Source organism: Lepidochelys kempii, chromosome 20, assembly GCF_965140265.1.
Source record: "Lepidochelys kempii isolate rLepKem1 chromosome 20, rLepKem1.hap2, whole genome shotgun sequence".
Lineage (NCBI taxonomy): Eukaryota > Metazoa > Chordata > Testudines > Cheloniidae > Lepidochelys > Lepidochelys kempii.
Window position 1 is genome coordinate 6733316 of NC_133275.1, and position 20420 is coordinate 6753735.

The 20420-nt window shown below is 44.3% G+C and overlaps 1 protein-coding gene across 1 annotated transcript; it reads left to right on the forward strand.

Annotated features, from left to right (window-relative positions):
• The first annotated feature begins 64 nt into the window (after positions 1-64).
• On the forward strand, positions 65-10351 carry LOC140901014 (keratin, type II cytoskeletal cochleal-like). Its single transcript, XM_073319148.1, has 9 exons — positions 65-526; positions 1349-1557; positions 3524-3584; positions 4624-4719; positions 6066-6230; positions 7462-7587; positions 8458-8678; positions 9945-9979; positions 10083-10351. Exons 1-9 carry the CDS (start codon positions 65-67, stop codon positions 10349-10351), a joined length of 1644 nt encoding a protein of 547 aa, XP_073175249.1.
• The last annotated feature ends 10069 nt before the right edge of the window (positions 10352-20420 follow it).

Genomic DNA, 20420 nt, shown 5'->3' on the forward strand with positions numbered 1-20420 from the left:
GCTGCCCTGCTCAAGCATTTCTTAACTTCGCCATCTGCCTTCATTCCTCCTCTAATCAGCTACAATGTCTTGCCGATCCTATCACATTAGCTCTGGAGGCGGTGGTGTCCGGAATTTCAGTTCTTGCTCGGCTCTCATACCAAGAAGCATGAAGCAATACAGTTTCAGCACTGTCTCATCTCGGGGAGGCGGTGGCGTGGGCTATAGAGGGCTAGGATACTTTGGCAGCAGAAGTCTCAGCGGCGTAGCCTCTGGCAAACCCAGAATGGCTGTTGGTAGCTGTCATTCTGCAAGATATGGGTATGGGAATGCTGATCTTGCATATGGCTACGGCGGTGCTGGCTTTGGCTACAAAGTGGGTGGGATCGGTGGGCCTTGTCCACCCACTATCACAAATGTCCAAGTCAACCCGCTCCTGCTCCAACCTCTCAACCTGGAGATCGACCCCAATGTTCAGTCGGTGAAATACCAGGAGAAGGAGCAGATCAAGTGCCTCAACAACAAATTTGCTTCTTTCATTGACCAGGTGAGATGGGCGATCGCAATCTTCACTAGCGGTTCACCATGGGAATGTCAGACACAACTCGCACAGACACTTCAGAGATGAAGCCTGAGATTTTCTATAGTTTTTAGAGGTTCAAAATGTCTAAGGGATTTGGAGTTCCCAAATAGCCTAAAATTACAGTGAAGGTCTGATTCTCATACACCCTAAGGCCACTTTATGGCACTCCAGCAGTGCAAAAGGGCCTTAATGGGGGGTATAAATACACTATCAGAGTGCGGTAAAGTGGTTTTAATGTAAATGAGAATCAGGCTCCAAGTTTCTAATGTTATATTCAGAGAGCTCCTTGTTTTCCTCCCACGCCAGCATAAGTGCTGATTTCAGTGGAGTTACTTCTGATTTACATGGGTGTGAGAGACTGTCTAGGATCTGCACTGTTTCAACCATAAATAGTATAAACCAGAGGAACGCTTCGCTTTCTCTGTAACTGATTGATCCATTTCTCATGTATACCAGTATGTTTCTGAATAACCTCATTATAAAGAGATGAGATCAGAATTTTACATTTCTGTTATCTCCATTCTTCTGAAAATACATGTATGACTTGTGTCTTTTGTTTCTAATTTTGCCGATTCTGGGGAATCCCTTCTGGCAGTAGAGATTTCATAGATTATAAAGCCAGAAGGGACCACTGTGATCATCTAGCCTGACCTCTGTACAATCCAAGCCATAGGACTTCCCTGAATTAATTCCTTGTTTGAACTATTGCTCCTATTTGTTACAAGTCTAATGCATTGATACGTTTTGAAAGCTTCAAAAGTGAACTTTCTTCCTCTTGGGATTCAGGTCCGATTCCTGGAGCAGGAGAACAAGGTGCTGGAGACCAAATGGAGCCTTTTGCGGGAACAAAAACTCTACCGGAATAACATGGAGCCCATGTTTGAAGCTTATATCAGTAACTTGAAGAGGCAGCTGGAGAACCTGGGATGTGACCGAGCTAATCTGGAGACAGAACTGAACAACATGCAGGACATTTTGGAGGATTACAAGAGAAAGTAAGTGTGAAAAGATGCAGTTTAATAATAGGTTGTTAAACAAAATGTCTCCAAACATGTACATAGCTGCATGCATTGTTGACTCACCACTATTCAAGAGGGTAGAGAAGCTTCTAATTATAGGTAGGCAGTTTCAGATATATCTTGACTAACTAAATAACCGCCCGGCTTTTCAAAGATGCTGAGTGCTCAAAAATCATAAGAACATCAGAATGGCCACACTTGGTCAAACCAATGGTCCATCTAGCCCAGTATCCTGTCTTCCAACAGTGGCTGGTACCAGATGCTTCAGAGGGAAAGAACAGACCAGGGTAATTATTGAGTGATCCATTCCATCATCCAGTGCCAGCTCCTGGCAGTCAGAGGTTTAGGGACACTCAGAGCATGGCGTTGTGTCCCTGACCATCTTGGTTAATAGCCGTTGATGGACCTATCCTCCGTCAACTTAGCTAATTCTTTTTTGAACTCTGTTATACTTTTGGCGTTCACAACATCCCCTGGCAATGAGTTCCACAGGTTGACTGTGTGAGGAAGTACTTCCTTTTGTTTGTTTTTGTTTGCCTATTAATTTCACTGGGTGACCATAGGTTCTTGTGTTATGGGAAGGGGTAAATAACTCCTCCTTATTCACTTTCTCCTCACCATTCATGATTTTATACACCTCTTCATAACCCCACTTAGTAAGCTAAAAAGTCCCAGTCCTTTTACTCCCTCCTCATATAGAAGCTGTTCCATACCCCTAATCATTTTTGTTGCTCTTCTCCATACTTTTTCCAATTTTAATATATCTTTTTTGAGACCTGGCAACCAGAACAGAACACAGTATTCAAGGTGTGGGAATACCATGGATTTATATATTGGCATTATGATATTCTCTGTTTTATTATCTATCCCTCATCACTACTGATCTTGGCCTTGGGTGCTACCTCTAGGCAGCCAAGTTTGTAAATGTGTTATTTATTCCACAAATATACTATAGCTACAGCATAGGGTTGCCAATTTTGGTTGGACATATTCCTGGAGGTTTCATCACATGACATAATCTTTAATTAAAGATTAATCTTCAATTCCTGAAGACTCCAGGACAATCCTGGGAGGTTGGCAACCCTACTACAGCTCCTGGTACAATGTAATCTTTCTCCATAGGCCTGCTGGGTGCTACTGGGATATAAGTAATAAATAATAATATACTAGGACATTATCACTTTGGGAGAGCTATACATTACACCAGTTATGGGTTTACACTATTCATTAAATAATCTGCTTGAAGAGAACTTTACAACATTTTAGTTAAGTAGAGCTCTTGGCAGATACTGTGAATGTGAATACGTACAACCAGGCTTGGAAGGATTCGATTTTTATCAGTAAACGTCAGTAAATGTCAATTTCACCATACACACACGAACAGATGAAAAAATATTCCCCTCGATTTACAGGTTGGCAAAGTAAGAGAAATGCTGCTTGAGACCTCATTAGAGGTTGATTTAATTATATTTATTTTGTGCCTTTTGACTTGTGATGGTGACAATTTCTTTCTAGTGATTATAAATCTTTACGGTTTTGAACCACAACATCTACTGTCATGAAATAATTTCTGTCTGACCCTCGCCCCATTCTCTGAGCCCCCCGCATAATTTCCTGCAACTGTGAAAATGTAAATAGATAACAATAAAAAAACCTGCTTAAAACCTATAATGGTGCACAATTGTGAATATTTAAGTCAATACAAATTTCAAAATATCCTCAAATAAATGTCAACATTCTCTGTTGAAATGACAAAAATATCAAATTCTGAAAACATATAGCTCATACAACATATGGTACATCAACTGACTGAGTGTACAGTTGTTCTGGAATTCCAAAATGCACCACAATTTTTGTTCCTTGGCAGGGGAGTGTGTGTGAGATCCATATTTTTTTCTCAGCTGAACAGTTAAACAAAAAATAATCCTCTATTCCCCATCAGGTATGAAGAGGAATGCAATCGTCGAACCTGTGCCGAGAACGAGTTTGTAGTACTTAAGAAGGTGAGCAACGCGCAGATAGGCTACAACCTTATCAAACACCTGCTGCCCAGATGTTAATAGAACGCTGATGGGATATAGTGATTTTAAACTCATCTGAAGGAAAAATAATGCAAAGTTCATACTTACATAAATAGAACAGGCTGAAATTATTTGAAATGCCAACCACTTTTTCCTGAAAAATGTAAAAAAAAAAATCACTTTATTTTGCCATTTTAACCACTTGAAATAATAATTTGTGAAATGATGGTTAGAGGTGAAAAAATTCCAACATACATATGTGACGTTAGAGACGAATATTTTTAAAGATATTTAGGCACTAATATTTAGGCAGTAATATTTTTAAAGATATTTGGGTATTGCTCCCATGAAACTCACCTAGATGCTTTTGAAAATACAACTAGGCATCTATCTGTATCTCCAGGTATCTAAATACATTTGTAAATCTAGCCTTTGGTCTCACTGAAAGTCAGCAGGATTTAGATTTCTAAGTGCCTGAGTTACTTTTGAAAATGACGCATGTGCTTCTAAATCACTCAAGTGTTTTGAAAATATTATCCTGTGGTCTTTGTCCATTAGAGCTTTTGAGGATGCGTGCTTCCTGGAAACTCTAATTCCTCTTATCAGAGACATTTAGGGCCAGATTTTCCAAAGTACTCAGAACTAGACTTGTATGAATAACAGAATTGTTGATTCATTGGCAATTCTGAAAACTCCAATGGGAGTTAGATGCCCTTTGAGCCTTTTAAAATCTCCCAGTAGCCACCTAGCCTTACCCTGGTTTGGTCCTTCTGGCTGTTGATACAACAGACCATTAGGCTGGTCTATGGAGATGACCTATTTATCTTCCTTTCTCCTGTATATTAATTATTTTGCATGTGAAACTATAAAGATGGAAAGAATGAAATAATATGGAAAAATTAAACTGCTTAGAAGTGACAATCCAGGTGATGAAGTTATTAACCCAATTTTGTTCTAGCATTAACAGAAATGTCTTATAATCAATTAGAAGTGCTTTCACTGTATTTCTGATTCTCTGCAGGATGTGGACTGCGCTTACATGAACAAGGCAGAACTAGACGTCAAAGTGAAATCCCTCATAGATGAGATCACCTTCCTGAGACACGTGTATGAAGAGGTAATTACATTTCCTACTCCAGTCAGGCTTTTATGAGGAGAAGAATACAATGAATGCTGGTATTTTCCAAAGGGCTTTATGGGAGTTAACCTCCCCAACTCCCGCTGGCGAAATTCATGAGGTGTTTGGTGCCAGACTCCTTTAGTCTAAGAATCAGAGAGTTTGCAGCCAGAAGGGACCACCAGGTCATCTAGTGGGACCTCCTATGTAACACAGGCCACTAAACTCTACCCAGCTTCCCCTGTATTGAGCCCAATAATCTGGATAAGGCTAAAGTATTACAGACCTGAGGAGACTAAACTACTGTGTGCCACAAGCAGGGGACAGCAGGGACCAAGATGCACCAGTGCCTGAGACCCCTTCAATGGCAGAGAATTGAAATTTGGAAATCCCTTTTAAAACCCCTACCTGAAGCGAATAATAACGCCTGGTGGCAGATGATCTGTTAGAGGAAGGAAGGAGACAAAGGCCTGGTTGGTGTAAATGGGCACATTTGAATGTGCCCATTTACCTCAGAGGAGGATCTGGCCCTGTTAGTCAGATGAATCCATATCGAGCCGAAGGGACTAGTTCCATGGCGCGATCCTTGGTAAGACCCACAGGCCCAGATCCTCAAAGGTATTTTAGTGCCTAACTCTGATTGAAATCAATGGGAATTAGGTGCCTAGCTACCTTTGAAGATCAGGGCCTTAAGGCCTGATTTTCATTTACACTCTGGTCTTTCTTACACCACTCTGGCAGTGTAAAGGGGCCTGACAGTAATTTACCGTGGGGCGACATTTGCACTTGGTTTAAGGCCTCTTTCCACTGCTAAGCCCTTAGGGCCAGTTTTTTCTTTCACTTGCTCTGTGCTGACACCAGCTTAGCTCTACTGATTTCAGAGGGCTCCTTCTTTGTGAAAGACGAAGATGTCTGCCTCAGGCCTGGTCTATGCTTTAAAATTTGGGTTGCCATAGCTACAGTGTTCAGGGATGTGAAAATCCAGACCCCTGCCACCACAGCCTGGTACAGAAGAAAACTTCCACCAACCTAGCTCCCATCACACCAGCCAGAGGAGTTCCCACAGTGACGCACAGACTTACATTTTGGGCTTACAGGGACATAGCTACAGTGCTGTAGCGCCCACCATATAGACATGGCCTCAACCAACCTTGCTGGAAAAAGAGATTAATGGACACATTTAACTGAAAACCAGGTGCATTCCAATCAAAAATCCCTCTCCTCCATTTTGGATTAAATGTGAATCTGCAAAATATGTAGGAAGTATCTTGTTACCTGTGAACAGAGGACCAAAGCCAGGAAAGCACCTAGAAGCAAATGACTGATGAATGTAATGTCTCCTGCAGGAAATTGCTTACCTCCAAGCGTCCATTTTGGACACCTCCATTATTGTGCAAATGGACAACAGCCGAGGACTGAACATGGATGACATCATCGCTGATGTCAAAGCTCAGTACGAGGACATCGCTAACAGGAGCCGAGCTGAGGCAGAGTCCTGGTACCAGTGCAAGGTGAGAAAGAGATTATGGATGGCTCTGACACTGATCTCATCAAAGAAATAGTTCAATCCACATGAATGAGAGCGCATACAGACAGGACACTTTCCGTAATTCAAGAGATGCATGAAATGACAGACAGGCTATGTCTACACTACTGTGGTAAGTCGACCTACGCTACGCAACTCCAGCTACGTGAATAACATAGTTGGAGTCGACATACCTTAGGTCGAGTTACCGCGGGGTCCACACAGCAGGAGTTTCTCCCGTCAACTTACCTTACTCTTCTCGTCAGGGGTGGAGTACAGGGGTCGACTGGAGAGCGATCTGCTGTCGATTGGGCGGGTCTTCACTAGACCCACTAAATCGACCCCGGTGGATCGATCTCAAAACGTTGATCCTGGCTGTAGTGAAAACCTGCCCACAGTGTATGAAATCTCCCAAAACTGTGTTAGGATTTAGTCTCAGTGAAAAATTATCAAGATATAGGCTATATCCTCAGCTGTTCACACTTAACTTCACTGGAGTTACACCAGTTTATTTCTGCAGAGGATCTGGTTTTACGGAAATGTTATATCTTCCCATTCAGATTTAAGGCACTTTTTAAAACTCGGGTTCCTTCTCTTAATAATAATAATAAATAATAATAATAATAATAATAAAAGCAGCAAAGAGTCCTTTGGCACCTTATAGACTAACAGAGGTATTGGAGCATAAGCTTTCGTGGGATGCATGTGACGATGCATGTGACATGCATGTTAATAATACCAACTTCTTCTATAGCATATCATTTTCTTTGATATATCTCAAAGTGTTTTACAAAAGGGGTCAGTAGCATTACCCCATTTGACAGATGGGGAAATAAAGGCACAGAGAAGGAAGGGACTTGCCCAAGGTCACCCAAAGCAGTGGCAGAGCCAAAAATTGAACCCTGTTTTTCTGAGGCCCAGCCCAGTGCCTGCTCCATAGGCCAGTCTTGGCTAGACAAGAATGCTATGAAACATGTTTTCACAATCTGTGTTGCACCTTCAGCCATTACCCACATAGAGGACAATAGTCTCCTACAGCTGACCTCTTAAGGAGCTCCTCTTTCAGCTCAAGTAGTAGAGATCTGTGCTTTAGTGCTCAAGATATAGCATTCAAACTCTGCCAGAGACCCATGAGTAGCTCATCATAGTTACACTGCAGCTTTTGGTACTTTGTTATTGGTCTGTTTATTATATTTGCATCTTCTCTCTCACCTAAGTATGAGGAGCTGAAGGTAACCGCTAGCAAACACTGCGACAACCTGCACAGCACAAGGAATGAGATTATGGAGCTGAACCGGGTGATTCAAAGACTGCATGGAGAACTTGAAAATGTTAAAGCCCAGGTGAGTGTGACACACTGGCATAATGTGTATAATGTATCAATAACAACACACAAATGCTATGTATAGGATCCAGTGCTACGTGATAACTAAAAACTGTCCCATTATAACAGCTCAGCAGTAAAAAAAAGTCTTAATTAAAAATTAGGTTGCACCCCTTGACCATTCTGAAGAACTGCTGGTGCCTAGACTAGTGACCAAGCCATGAGAGGGTAATAGTTTACTACTGCTACCAGCTAACAGAGTTACTCCTTAACTCAAGTGGTAGAGGCCTGTATTGTGAAGGTGACACACTCAGCAGAAGTCTAAAGTTAAGCAAAAAGAGTTAACAGTTTTGGATGTATAACCAACAAGAAAGAAAGAAAGAAAGAAAGAAAGAAAGAAAGAAAGAAAGAAAGAAAGAAAGAAAGAAAGAAAGAAAGAAAGAAAGAAAGAAAGACACTAGCAGAATCAATGGTTGGGTTTTTCAAAGCCCATTCAAATTAGTGAGTTGTGTGCCTAAATCTTCTAGTCAGCTTTGAAACTCTCAACCAGTGGCCCTATCTCTGGTAAGCCGTTTATAAAGCAAAACAAGATAACTAGAATAGCTGGTCTGTCACCAGAGGCCCATGTCATGGCAGCTAGTCTGTAAGATCTAAATCTAGGGACTCAGTGCCCCAGGCTGTGTGCTGGGTACCTCAATGGGAAGGCATCCTCCATCCCTCAGATGGCAAAGTGGTCGTGAATTTACTCCAAGGAGCATACCTCAGCCTGATCAGTTTTTCAGACCGAATCCAAAATGTGAGCATTCAATTTATAACAAATGAGAGGCTATCAGAAAAAGAGTCTCTTAAAGTGAGTCACACGGAGTGCATTTATCTCCTGTCTCTGCAGCGATGCAAACTGGAAGGAGCCATAGCAGAAGCCGAGGAACAGGGAGAGATGGCTCTCAAAGATGCCAAGTGTAAACTGGCCGACCTGGAGGCTGCACTAACAAAAGCCAAGCAGGACCTGGCTTGCCAGCTGCGGGAGTACCAGGAGCTGATGAACGTCAAGCTGGCCTTGGATATCGAGATCGCCACCTACAGGAAGCTGCTGGAAGGAGAGGAGAGCAGGTGGGTTCATAGCACAATCCTGCAAATCACTGCTCAGGGAAGAATAACGATTAATTTAAAATGCCCATCAAAACAGAGGGTCCAATCCTGCAACCCTTTCTTCAAGTTATAGTCCATGTACTTGCAAGTCAGCTCATTGCAAACAGTGGGGGAAATTATCAGAAGCACATAACTGATGTAGAAGTAAAGCTGAGTGAAATTCAGCTGAAACGTTTTTACAATGAAAAAATGCAGATGCAGGTCAATTGAAGCATTTTATGAATTCATGCTGAATTCACCCAATTATTGCTGAATTCACTGAATTATTACACTTAAAAACCCCCCATGGACCAAAAATAAAAAGTCTCATTTTGGTTCCTTTTAAACGAAAGGGTTTGATTTTTTTTTCCATCTGAAATGACTTTTCACTTCAAAATTTAGTTCACTTTCATTAAAACAAACTTTAAAAAAATTAGAACAGAACAAGACAAATGAAACTAAAGATGAATGAGACATTTTGTTCAACCTAAAAGGATTTTTTCCCCTGATATATATATATTTCTTTTGGTACTCTGAAAAATTTTGTTTCAGGTAGACCCAAAATATTTTTGTTTCTTCAGTTCGGTCATTGTCTCAGAAAATCAGTTATTTGCACAGCTCTACTTACGATATTAAATCCCTTTTGAAGTCGATAGCACTTAGGGTGACCAGATGTCCCAATTTTATAGGCACTCTCCCGATATTTGTGGGTTTTTCTTATATAGGCGCCTATTACCCATGATCCCCTGCCCTGATTTTTCACACTTGCTCTCTGGTCACCTTAATAGCACTTAGGAGCCCAATGCACCTATGCACTTTTGATAAATTTACCCAATAGGTCTACTGGAATGAGTAAGTACTGCCCATGTGCAGGATCGGGGCCTATCGGAAAAAAAATTAACAATGTTTGTGTGTATTGGACAGTCAAATCACATATTTCCAAACCACAGTCCGAGTCTGCTGCGAACATCACCTGATCTCAAGGCTTACAGCTAATTAATTATATAGGTAATGATAATAAGCAGGTAGCTAAAACATAAGAACATAAGAATGGCTAGACTGGGTCAGACCAAAGGTCCATCTAGCCCAGTATCCTGTCTTCTGACAGTGGCCAGTGTCACGTGCTTCAGAGGGAATGAACAGAACAGGTCATCATCAAGTGATCCATCCCCTGTCGCCCAATTCCCAGCTTCTGGCAAACCCTGTTTCTTACATTTTAAACCTTTCTTCATTTTCCCCTTCTAATAGGTTGTGTGGAGAAGGTGTCTGCCCTGTCAATATTTGTAAGTACCAGGAGTGTTCTCCTTCTTAGAAGTCCTATGTGATTCATCTTTTACAGCAAAAGTCATAACCTGAGCTGCAATCACTTGCTTTTTTTATTTGCAGCTGTGTGCAGATCCCAAGGTGGGGTTGTGTGTGACGGCGACCCCTGCTTCGGAGGCAACTATTCTTCCAGCAGCAGAACGCTACTCAAAACGGGAGGTGTTCTTAGCAGCGGAGGTCTATGCGACGCTAGAAGTGGAAGAAGCATCGTCACAAACTTGGGAGACGTATGCGCACCGTGCAGTCCTACCGGCGGGTACAGCACTAGCAGCGGAAGGAGTTCTAATGTCAAATGCGTATCAACTACCAGCTCCTACAGAACAAAATATTAAAGGAGAACTTTAGAAAGTCCTCCCTTCACTGCCTAGTGACAGCAATACCTGCTACCAGCACTAACGTCATTAGGGGATTTTAAAAATTACAGCCCATTCTACATTGCTTGCTACATGAAGCATCTTTAATTTCTGGAGTAGCTACTGTTACGAGGCAGCTGCCTGACCTTTAGTTTTACAAAGCTGCTCTTCTGAAATTTTCCTTTTCCTCCTGGGTTACTGAGGTCTAGCTTGTCTGGCATTATAACACCATGTAATTAGGGTATATTGTTAGGGCGCTGTATGTACTAAGGAATCGAATCATTTGTGAAGATATGTGGCTCAAAAGGAGGTCTCAGTGATAGAGGGAAATTCAGAGTCTCACTGTTCAATGCCTTTCCTCAAACGAGTATGAACCAAATACGAAAATGAAGATCTATCATTTTGCAGCTCCTACAGTGTATTCCATATTATTAGCTAACTGCACCAGTTCACCACGACAGGATGGTTTGCAAAGAGCAAACCACTGATGTGCAGATAGTATCTTGTTCATAATTTCCTGCCACCATGCCTGTTTTGTTCCATTTTTCTTTGTTTTATTCCATTTTTCCAATAAACTGACACAGCAGAACAACACTTGCAGTCGGGTGATTTCCAGTTTTGAAGTTTTAATTAGGCATTTAATTAGGCAACAAGGCACGTCTCCTTATCGAGACACTTAAAAAAAATTCAGTTCTAACGAGTGAATTGCTCCCAGAACTCACTGGCCTTTGGAAAATGTACGGGTAATCTTCTAATAGCGGTAAGAAAAGATGGAAAACTCATCAGGTGCTGAGAAGCACATTGATAGCACCTTGAGAAGTGCCAGATAAATACAGAGAGATCCCTACAAAGATAGATAGATAGATAGATCGTGAACAATAAAATCAACCAGAGACAGCAAATGTGAAACTGGATCCAGTATACAGCAGTGAATAAAAATGATAAATACAGTTGTTCTAAGAGAGGGACTCTCAAATATTTCACCATCATCCCCCATTTTTATCCAAGCAAATGGCCTCTGGCAACCTCCATCCCATGTGCTGATCACATTCCTAGAGATCAGCAACTAATGAAATACGAGAATACTTGAAATACAGGCAGTTGTAGTAATTGACTTACTGTGACATGTCCCAGTGACCTTGTTTCTGCACACAGATGGCGTATCCAGTCAGGCAAAGGCTGAGCCAAATTGCAGTGCAGTGGCCTGCCAGTCCCCCAAGTGTGGCGGGGGTCCCCAAAGGCGACGGGTGTTCAAGGGAGGAGGGGCACTCAAGACAAGGGAGGGGGGCAAGAGTTCCAGGGAGAGCAGGTTGAAGGGGCCTAGGGAAGTTGGCTGGGGAGAGTGGGACTCCCATCGGACTCCTGTTCCCCCAGTTCTGAAAGGGACAAGGGGAAGATGATGGGGAAATAAAACTAAGGGAACAGGCACTAAAGGGGAGGCAGGCCGGCAGGCAAAGGAGTCCCAGCGTCCCTCATTGCACCACCTCAGTCAGTCACCCCTGGAGCCCTCCATCCTGCCCCCTCGCGTCCCTGCCAGCAAGGTCTCAACGCCTGCAGCTCTGGCCGATACCTCTTCTGCTAGGAGTTCCCTACTGGCTAGGAACCAGCAGGGGGAGCACTGGAAATGCCCCAGTGCCAGATTCACAGCAATCCCCCCCGCCCCCGCGCAGTGGTGGGAAAGAGTCACTGCAGGGCACACCATAGTCTGTCCACAGGCGATCTGGCAATTACAGGCCAGTGCGCCTAACTTCAGTACCAGGCAAATTGGTTGAAACGATAGCAAAGAACAGAACTGTCAGATACCTAGATGAACATGATATGTTGGGGCAGAGTCAAGACCGCTTTTGTCAAAGCTCGAGGTGGAGGGTCCCGGTCAGCCCCGGCGAGAAAGCTGGACTCAAGGAAGACCACAAGAGGCCCAAGGCAGCGAAGAGGCGGGGAGCCTGTTGGGGCTGCCATGAACCAGGCCACATTAAGAGGCACAGCCCTCTCACGGGAAGAGAGGGGCCACAGAAGGAGGTGCCTGGGGGCCTGGAAGGGTCAAAAATGAACAGGGTCGATGCCGCAGTGATAATGGCACATTGGCCGTCAGGCCACCACCGGGAGGGGGTGGAGGCAGCGACGGGGACGGAGGGGACCCAGCGGGAGGTCGGGACCCAGACCATCACCGGGCAGGTCTCAGACAAGGGAACCGGAACAGAGTGGGCCCAGCAAGAGGCCGGGACCTGGGTGATCATGGAGCAGGCCACAAAATGGACCCAGACCCTAAAGGTGGAGGGTCTGGGGGATGCTGACCTACGTGTGAAGCTGGAGGCAGTGGAGCAGGCCCACCGAAAGGCGGAGACAAACCCCCGGGAAATGGCCAAAGGATGGGAGGCGGCAGAAAAGAAGCAGGCTGCCCTGGAGGTACAGCTTCGGGGAGCCCAAGGGAGGAGTCCCCCCTCCAGGGGTGGGGATTTTGAGGGGGGGGTGTAGTGGGGCAGTTACCCCGCTCCTGGGGGAAAAGGTAGGCTGATTGGGGAAGCGGCCACAGCTGTGTCCACACCCAATCAGGCCACAGCTGGCCCTGATATAAGGGTTCAGGGAGGAACTGGGTCAGTCTCACTCCAGCTTTGGAGTGAGAAGGACCTGGCTGCCCGGGCGCTCAGGGTACCTGAAGCAAAGCGGTACTCAAAGTGTCACAGCTAAATACAAGGTGGAACTGATTATTCAGCATAAATAATTAACATATTCTAAGGGACTAGTCAAGGTGAAGTGGCCCATTAACACCTCCGGATCACAGGACAAAAAAGGGGGGAAGGTGGTTAGTGGATTACAGATTGTTGTAATAAGATGTAAATGTCTGTATTAAGATCAGGTTTCAGAGTAACAGCCGTGTTAGTCTGTATTCGCAAAAAGAAAAGGAGTACTTGTGGCACCTTAGAGACTAACCAGTTTATTTGAGCATAAGCTTTCGTGAGCTACAGCTCACTTCATCGGATGAAGTGAGCTGTTGCTCACGAAAGCTTATGCTCAAATAAATTGGTTAGTCTCTAAGGTGCCACAAGAACTCCTTTTCTTTTTGTATTAAGATCATGATTTTTCGTGTCTCGCAAAATTATGAATCTAAGCTCCCAAGTTCATCTTTTGAGGATGTTGTGCAGGTTTCCTTTGAGGACAAGGACTGAAAGGTTAGCTATGGAGTGATCAGTCTGTGAAAGTGTTTGCCCATACGTGACACAGTGTTCCTCTCTCTTAACATTTTCCTGCGTGAGTTCATGCAAGAGTGTGGTGACGGTCTGTTTCAGGCTGGAAAGGTCTGACCCCTAGTGGTTATAATGAATGGCTACAGTGCGTGCTGAAATGAACATGGGGAATGTAGGGTAGCAGGACTGAAGGCAGGGTTGGCAGCCTCCTTAGTAAAAGCTAATCAAATTAAATAGTATTACATTATTTCCAGCTGATATGTATATTATCTGTCCGGAGTCTACATGTGGCTACCAAGCTTTGAGATGCTCCTCCAGGGGCATTTGTTGCCCTGGGAGGTGTTGGGCATGACTGAAAAAGGGGGGATTGAGGAGGGTTGGGTGTGTTTGAGGAATATTGGGTGTCCTGGGGCAGGGCAGGGGGTGGGGTGTGCCTGAGGAGAGTTATGAGTCCCCCATGGAGTGTAAGGTACACCGGACGGGGTATTGATTCCCTTAGGGAGTAGTGGCTGGCTGTGTTCAAAGGGGTGTTGAGTCTCCTGGGTGTTGGTTGGGGGGCTATTGGGGGAGAGTTGAGGGGGTGGAGTCCTCTGGGGGGTGTTGGCTGTGTCTGATAGGGTATTATGTCCCTGGGGTGGGTCTAGGGTGTCAGGTGTATGAGATGTCTAAGGGGGTGTTGTGTCCCCTGAGGAGAGCAGGTTGTGTCCCCTAGGAAGGGAGGGTACCCAAGGCGGTGTTGTGTCCTCTGGGGAGGGAGGGTTCCTGAGAGGGTGTTGTGTCCCCTAGGAAGGGAGGGTCTCTGAGGGGGGTGCTGATTTCCCTGGGGAGGGCGGTTGGCTGTGTCCCCTTGGGAATGTTCAAGACCCCTTCACGAGGCTGTATGAGCAGGAGTCTGGGCAGGGAGGGGATGGGACTGCTGGGTATGTGGGGTGGAGTCTGAGAAGCCTGTAGAAATCTAGGGAAGGAAGAGTCACCGTCTCCTCACCTCCTTCCCTGTAGCTCTGTTGCTCCTTCAAGCCAGCAAAGGGAGCAGCAAGAGGGGAAGCTGAGAGGCCTGGTCTCCACATTGGCTGCATGCAGCAGCCCACCTGGATGCTTGTAATTCCAGTGCCATTTTTGCTAAACAGGTGCCCTGAATGAGGCCTATTCCTCACATAAGCACCCTCGAGTTCCCAGCTGCTATTCTGGTCTAGGTTATACCTGGCAACAAAGCGGCGAATGAGCGGGACAGCAAGAACCAGGCACCTGGCTAAAAAAATAGATGTCCTTCAGAAAGGCAGTGGTGATCCAGTGGATAGAGTGCTAGATTTGGGTCTGGACCCCTGCGATCTGTTCCCAGCTCTGCCACTGGCCTGCTGTATGATCTTGGACACTTCACTTCTCTGTGATTTTGCATCCCTTCCTTCACCTTGCCTGATTAGGCTATCAGTGCTACAGAGCAAGGCCCATAGCCTATTATGTGTTTCTACCAAGCCTACCAAAATACAGTCCTGATCCGGACAGGGGCCTTTAAATCAGCGTTGCTAGTTCTAAAGATTTGATTGTGAATCTTGGAATAGTTTGTTTTTTCTTAAAGCTCCCAACTCCTAGAATCAAATGATTATATGAAAATCTTGGCTTTTCCTTAAACAAAAACAAAGCAAAAATCAAGTTTCTAGCCCACGTGGTTGCTTGGAAAGCTTGACAATGTGACCTCAGTGCACCCTACTGTTGCAAACAACCCGGCAGGGAAACAAAAAGAACCCCACGTTTATTATTATTTTTAAACTCATGATTTTTAAGCCAATCAAATGGTTTTGGGGGAGCCAGACACCTTGAACATTTTGGGTTGGCAACACCGCATAATACAAATAATAAGCTTGCGCCTGGCGATAAGTCACAAAAGGAAATATTTCTTCACACAACACACAGTCAACCTGTGGAACTCTTTGCCAGAGGAAGTTGTGAAGGCCAAGACTATAACAGGGTTCAAAAAAGAACTCGATAAGTTCATGGAGGACAGGTCCATCAATGGCTATTTGCCAGGATGGGCAGGGATGGTGTACCTAGCCTCTGTTTGCCATAAGCTGGGAATGGGTGACAGGGGATGGATCGCTTGATGATTCCCTGTTCTGTTCATTCCCTCTGGGGCACCTGGCATTGGCCACTGTTGGAAGACAGGATACTGGGCTAGATGGATCTTTGGTCTGACCCGGTATGACCATTCTTATGATCTTAAGTAGAGCTCAGGGAAAATTTTCAACCAAAACTTTTTTTCTGGTGAAAAACGCAGATTCAGCCACACCGGAAACGTTTTGCAAATTGCCCATTGTTTTGCATGTGATACACTTTTCTTCCAACCACGAACGGAATGGATGTTTGCTGCAATGATGGCACTTCATAAATTCAAATAGCAGCCTCACGTAGGCAAGGGTTCATCTATTCTTAACTTTTCTATTGGTAAATGATACCTGCCATTTGGCCAGGTCAACCAGAACCTGGAGGCTGATTTCGCACAATGAAGCCTTATTGTAAACACCGCGTGGGAGGAATCTTTCCTATGAATTCTCAGCCTCATTTAACTCTGCATTTTTCATGCTTTGTTGGTAGAGGTATAAAGAAGCAGGCCGGGTGCCACAGCGCTATAATAACATCGCCATGCCAAGCAGATTAAATACACCCCACCGTATCCAGCAATTATGAGGCTATAGAACAGTAAGGCCTTGGGGCCATGCTGTGTGTGGTAGAAGAGTCCCTGGATTATTTCCATGTGGCAGCTACAGAAACGGGACTTTGGGAAGGGTCATGTCTAAATCTAGGTCTTTGTGCACCCAACATCTCTCTGAACCATAATCCACCAATAAGCCACCTGAGAACAGGCCCTTGCCAGTGTCAGGAATGTATCAGCCTTGCCCTGCTCCCATGGCCTGCAAAGGGAGCAGTTTCTCATTTTCTGGGCTAGACTGGGTCTCTTATGCCACACCCCTGCCTACAGTCACACTGCCCCAGAAGAAGCACTGGGTGGCGGAGTGTATTTCAGGCATTGTCTCTCCTGGAATTGCCTCCTCCCCATGGGGAGTGAACAATCTTTAAGGATAAGTAGATTGCTCTCCAGGGTTGTCCAGCCGTGTGTGGATGGGTCTGGTCCCACCTCCTTTTTGGCCCCTTTCCAGCATCTTGCTCGCCACAGGAGGAAGCAGGAACGTACACGTACAGTGCACCCAGGAACGTACAGTGCACCCAGACACAGGAAGTTGCGCGACCGCCGTTGCGTACAACAAAGTTTTTTTCCATCTCTTGCAAAAAGTTTCGACAAAAACGTTTTCTCCGTTTTTGCCAACATTTTTCTACAAAACTTATTTCAGGAGTTTGTCAAAAAAACTAAAAACACCCAGTATGCAATTTTTGTTTTGGTTTTTGGTTGGCTGGTCGGTGTGTTTTCAGCAACTGAACGCCTACAACTTTCAGCCAGGCACGCAAAAACAAGAACTCATCACCTCTCCGGATCAGGCCTATACTGAGTAGTTAACGTGCACATGGGAAAGCTGCTCTCTATTAGAGCTGGGGGAATGACCGATTTTTCAGTTCTGTGGCAATTCTGAAAAATTGGGGCAGGGGGGAAGCATTTTGAGTTGACCCAATAATAAATTTTTTCAAACCTTTTGGTGAATCAAAAAGTTGGGGAGAAACCCTGTGTGGGGGTCTGTCTCAGTTGGCTGGAACCAAAATGTTTCATTTAGATTTCAAGCTTTTAAAAATATATCATTTACCATCTTTTATATCACTCTCAGGGCTATAGTTTAGTTTGAGAATAACCGTGCCTAGTTCTTATATAGCCGCTTTTATCTATCCATCTCAGAGTGCTTTACAAAAGCACTTTATCAAGATCCATAGTTTGCATATGAAGAAACTGAGATTCGCTGAGGTGAAGTGACTTGCCAGCTGGCCAGTGTTAGAGCCAATAATAACACATGTGTCTCCTGAGTCCCAGTCTAGTGCTCCATCCACTACACGACACTGCCTCCCCTAGTCAGTGACTATGAATCCAGTGCTCTAATACTCCAGGGACAAGTGTTGTACCAATAAAATAAAAACCAGCAGGATCTTATTAAAGGGAAAAAGGCAAAATACCACATTTATTGTGAATACAGAAAGAATCATAGTAAGCAGTTAGTTATAGTTATAACATTCCATTCAATCTCAAATTTATTCTCACATTCATTCATACAAACATACACACACACACACACACAGGTTCTGCAAGGTTGTTATCATAGTTACCAGCCTTAGAGTTGCTCATGCCAAGCCACTGGCCAGGTGGTCTGGACATGAGGAGGGAGCAGGGCTTTGTCAGATGCTCATCTGATGCTCCTGGAAGTTGGTTTGCAGAATCAGACCCCAAAGTTCTCACTTTTTAGAGTCTATTTTTATAGGAATTTCTTCCTATGGCAGTCTATGGGAATTGCTTCATCATGCTGTTGCTGAATCAATCAGCAGATAGCACATTCCTGACGGCTCCAAGATGTTATCTTGTTCTTTGGTTCTCCCATTCTTGAGGCTGTTGGGTGGATTCCAGTCTGCCCTCCGGGGGGTCCTCTGGTTATTTCCACTTGACGCCTTCTTCAGCCGATGGACACGGGATTCTTAGGCTGGCACCTCCCTGATCATTCAGTTATTATCCACACCAAGCATCCATCCACATACATCCTCTATCTCTATTTTAATCACAATTGTTAATACAACAAAAGGGCGGGGAGTCTCTGGGTGCTGTTTCTGTTGTTCGAGTATTGCTTTGAGTCTCTCTCTCTGTGAATTGCTTTGAGAACAGACTCTGTCTAGGATGTACTAACACAATTAGCAGCTTGCAAGTTTCACACATAGAGGGAGAGAAACAGCACCAAAAACCAAGAGACCTCTTAATTAGTAATACCCTGGAATTTAAACTCTGGGGAATCAAACTCATTTGTGATTTTAATACAGAACTTCTTTAATATGATCCAACACAAGGATGCTATAAAGGGAGCCCAAATAGATAATAAGACATGCCATTTTTTAGAAGCTCCCAGGCTTTCCTGCCCCCAACTTCAGTATGCAGAATTCCACAGGCAAGAAAACCAACTGTGATTGCAAATGACTACAATGGGTTAACTTTATTAAAGGCATGATGCACACTCCCATATCACAAACTCAGGAAACTTCAACCGCAGCTACATTGCAGAGAAGATATGGTTGATAATGCAACACAAAATTATTTGCAGGGATTTTTGTTTTGTCTCTCATACAGTCACAACAACAACAACAAATGTGAATGGGGTAATTAGTTATTTCCATGAGACATTTAAACCTAAAGACCTGTCTTGACTGGCATAGCCAGTTATTGTAATGAAATAAGAACACACCTAGCCCACTATCCTGTCTGCAACAGTGATCAGTACCAGAGCTTCAGGGGGAGTGTACAGAACAGACGTGGACAGATCCACCTCTTTCTTTTTCTTCTCCCAGCTTCTGGCAGTCAGAGGTTTAGGATTGCCTCAAGCATGGAATTGCATCCCTGACCATCTTGGCTAAAAGCCATGGATGGACCTATCCTCCGTTAACTTCTTTAGCTCTTTGTTGAACCCAGTTACACTTTTGGCCATCACAACATCTCCTGGCAACAAGTTCCACAGGTTTCAGAGTAACAGCCGTGTTAGTCTGTATTCGCAAAAAGAAAAGGAGGACTTGTGGCACCTTAGAGACTAACCAATTTATTTGAGCATGAGCTTTCGTGAGCTACAGCTCACTTCATCGGATGCATACCGTGGAAACTGCAGAAGACATTATATACACACAGAGACCATGAAACAATACCTCCTCCCACCCCACTGTCCTGCTGGTAATAGCTTATCTAAAGTGATCAAGTTGGGCCATTTCCAGCACAAATCCAGGTTTTCTCACCCTCCACTGCCCCACACACAAACTCACTCTCCTGCTGGTAATAGCCCATCCAAAGTGACCACTCTCTTCACAATGTGTATGATAATCAAGGTGGGCCATTTCCTGCACAAATCCAGGATCTCTCACTCCATCACCCCCCTCCAAAAACCACACACACAAACTCACTCTCCTGCTGGTAATAGCTTATCCAAAGTGACCACTCTCCCTACAATGTGCAGGATAATTGTGCATTGGGTGAAAAACTATTTGCTCTTGTTTGCGTTAAACCTTCTGCCAATTCATTTCACTGGGTGATCCTGAGTTTTTGTATTATGGGAAGGGGCAAAAAACACGCCCCTACTCACTTTTCCCGCACCATTCATGATTTTATAGTCTATCATATCCCCCCTCTTAAACAAGGGCAGAGCATGATCTTCCTTAGCTCTGGCAGAGACCTCAGAATCAAGGAAACAATTCTCACTCCTCGGGGCCAGTTTTTTAATACTTTCTAATGCTTTGGTGGAGGCATTGTGGTATTGTATTGGTGTCAATGAGATCAATACCAGCCCTATTACTATCTTAAGCATCTGAACCCAAAGATAGAATAAGTATAGCACTGATAGTAACCTAAAGATATCTGAGCAATTTCTAGCCGCACTCCGGCTTCTTTTATGGCAATCAGGGACAGTCAAGTAGGTCTCTGTTCTTCATTACAATTCCCAACCCATAAGCTTTTTATTCATTCTTTCTTACACTGCAGCCACAAAGCCCTCTAGGCCAAATGACATCACCCATGTTGTAGCAAAACCACAAAAGAACTGGGAAGACAAGGCATTCGCTGTATAAACTACAGGGTAACAAAAGAGGAAGAGCGTGGGAAAAATCTGCATCGGAAAGCGACGACAACTAGACTTTTAGTGGCAGATCCTCAGCTGGAGTAAGTAGCACACCTCCTCTGAAGTTAATAA